The 2,825-nt window shown below is 39.5% G+C and overlaps 1 protein-coding gene across 1 annotated transcript; it reads left to right on the top strand.

The window, feature by feature from the left end:
• The first annotated feature begins 227 nt into the window (after nucleotides 1-227).
• LOC132807671 (probable G-protein coupled receptor 139) lies at nucleotides 228-2,533 on the top strand. The gene is made up of 2 exons (XM_060821715.1): nucleotides 228-297; nucleotides 1,632-2,533. The coding sequence occupies exons 1-2, from the start codon at nucleotides 228-230 to the stop codon at nucleotides 2,531-2,533; spliced, it is 972 nt and encodes a 323-aa protein (XP_060677698.1).
• Nucleotides 2,534-2,825: the final 292 nt, after the last annotated feature.

The following is a 2,825-nucleotide window of genomic DNA, read 5'->3' as shown; positions in this document are numbered from 1 at the left end:
CTTCAGCCACAAACAAAAAAAAGAACTGCTGTGTATCCCTTTGCAATGTTAGACATTAAAGGCATGAAACTGTAAGCTAATTTGTTTGTTTGTTGAATGGATGTAAAGAGTTCTGTCATAATTAACCCCTCTGGAGATACTCATGCAGAATAAATGAGAGATCTTCAGAAAGTGTCTCAGAAACAAGCGGCACAACTTGGATAACGCCATTATTTTCCAAAAAGACGATGCATGGTCCAGCAAATGGTTCTCTCTATGCTATATACTACATACTTCTCGCTGTCATTGGTATGCCAGGTAGGTGATGGATTTAAATCATATTTTGATTTTGTTTCTGTCAAAAGGAAAAAAAAGAATCCCTTTTAGAACACGACTTTACTTAAGGAAACCCCCAGCTCTGTCTGAAAGTAAGATATTTCGGCTGATTCTGATATTTATATGAATTATATCCACATGCCGTTACACTCTAGTAAATTACATTATATTGACTCAAAATGAACTATGAAGCAATGTATGATTATAATACGCTTTACCGCGCTAAATTATGGTTAAATAGTCTATTTGGTAATGGAAAGACAAAGAGCAATTTGTACAATTGCATGACTTCATCGGTGTGAATACTGAACATTACATTCAATAATATTGCAGGAAACGCCAGTGCCGTGTTTTCATTTGTTCGTGCGTGTGGTCTGTTGAGTTATAAGGTATCCTGGTGTAAGAATCATTTTTCTTTAATTGCAATTTCAGAGACTGCATTCCAGATCAATTAATGTATGTGTGTGTGTATACACATACATATGAGAAAATGTTAGTTGGAGAGTATTGAATTGTTAATATGATATATTAACAATTTATAATATGATATCAAGAATCAACTATGAAAATGTTTGAGGTGGATTACATGATCTCGCATTTGTCTTGCTTTTGTGTGGAAACCTTATGGATTTGGATATTATTTCGGACAACACTATTTTGGTAAAAGCCGGGATTTTTGCTGTTTCTGGAAATGTCAATATCTATTGTCCATCAATTGTTTTCATCATCAATAGAGTTGCATTACTTTCCTCAACCACGAATTATGCCTGCAGTAGGAACATTTCGAGAGATTTGTTTTCTAAAGAAAGACAAGCATGACATACGATGACATTAGAAAAAATTAGAAAAGAAAGTGAATTCAATGATAATGGAATTAGGTTGAATGCAGCAACACCAATGGTGAGAAGGAGATGGAGAATTTGAGCAACTGAGGCAGTAGTCAGTTGGAATGGGGAGAAGTGGGGGGAATGGATTCAACGGTTTTAACCAGTTCAAAAACAACATCGGAAACATCATTGAGGCAATCGTCAACATGCATGCACAAAAGCACTGCATTGGAGGCACTTTTCGATTTCTGATAATTGTAGTTTATTCTTTGGTTGGCAAGAGCTGATAAATTTGCAGTGAAGGCTGTGAGTATTAGAATTGAGAATCTGATTGAGTGGGAGAAGAAATAACTCAGTGCAGTGGTAAAATTGGTATGAAGTAAAGTTTTGTGCCTCTTGGCGCAGCAAGGATGCCATGGGAACAGATTGGAGGAAGCAGTAACTGATGTTTCGAGAATCTTTGGTAATGTCTCTCTTTATCTCTCACAGCCAACCTCATAGCAATCATAATTCTATCCCGAGGGCGGTGTGGACTCTCCCGGTGTATCACTTTCTATTTGGTGGCCATAGCGGTGGCTGATTTCCTTGTCATCGCCACAGGTTGCTTACTCAACCGGATCCCCAGAATCTACTTCAGGTACAGTGTACTGTCTACAACCCCGGCGTGCAGCCTGAGTGCCGTGCTCGTCTATGTCACACGGGATGGCTCCGTTTGGTTGACAGTGGCTTTTACCATCGACCGTTTTGTGGCCATCTGCTCCCACAGCCTGAAAACAAGATACTGCACTGACAAAACCGCTTTGCAAGTCATGGGAATTATCTGTGCACTAAGCCTCATAAAGAATATTCCTTATTACTTCATATACCAGCCTTTATACGTTCTGGACGAGGTTCCCTGGTTCTGTGACATTAAATCTATCTACTATTCCTCGCCCGCCTGGCAGGCCTACGATTGGTTGGACCGGATATTAACTCCTTTTTCACCCTTTGTACTCATTCTACTACTCAACGCCTTGACGGTAAGACACATCCTTGCAGCCAGCCAAGCCCGCAAGAGACTCCAACGAACTCAGCAGGGTGAAGACCAAGAAATAGCCAACCGAAAGAAGTCCATTGTCCTGCTTTTCGCCATCTCTCTCAGCTTTCTTCTTCTTTGGATCACGTATGTCATTTATTTTCTATATGTGCGAATTAAAGGTGATGCCTATTTCAACAGTTTGAATTTTAATGACCCTCAATACATCCTTCAAGAGACTACGAAAGTGCTCCAATTACTAAGTTCTTGTAACAACGTTTTCATTTACGCTGTGTCTCAGTCCAAGTTCAGAGAGCAGATGAAGAATGCGCTAATGTGTCCCTTCACCATTGCAAGTCGTTTCTTTAATACATAAAAAAACCTCATTCTTCTTGCATTACAATTGCTCTGTGTGCAACTCTCTTTTTCACTCACCGGAATGAGGAAGTTCTGCATTTAAGATCCTGAAGTTGTCAGAAATAGAAGGCTAATTGTGTTTAATTCCCGGAGATGGGGAGATGAGGGTATTCTTTCTTCCGGCCTTCCTTCTTTTCTTCCTTTCTTCTTTTCTTCCTTCCTTCCTTTATTGCTTCCTTCCTTTCTACATTCCTTTGTTTCTTCCTACCTTCCTTCGTTTCTTGCTTCCCCTCTTTCTTTCTTTCTTTCCT

The sequence above is a fragment of the Hemiscyllium ocellatum genome, assembly GCF_020745735.1.
Source record: "Hemiscyllium ocellatum isolate sHemOce1 chromosome 27 unlocalized genomic scaffold, sHemOce1.pat.X.cur. SUPER_27_unloc_2, whole genome shotgun sequence".
Classification (NCBI taxonomy): domain Eukaryota; kingdom Metazoa; phylum Chordata; class Chondrichthyes; order Orectolobiformes; family Hemiscylliidae; genus Hemiscyllium; species Hemiscyllium ocellatum.
Note: the sequence above shows the minus strand (reverse complement) of the source record. Positions and strands in the feature narration are given on the sequence as shown.

Bases quoted from the DNA above. Each gene is read 5' to 3' on its own strand.
- LOC132807671 (XM_060821715.1), top strand. From the start codon at position 228: ATGCATGGTCCAGCAAATGGTTCTCTCTATGCTATATACTACATACTT. The intron at 298-1,631 runs GTAGGTGATGGA...TATCTCTCACAG, and splicing joins CGCTGTCATTGGTATGCCAG to CCAACCTCATAGCAATCATA.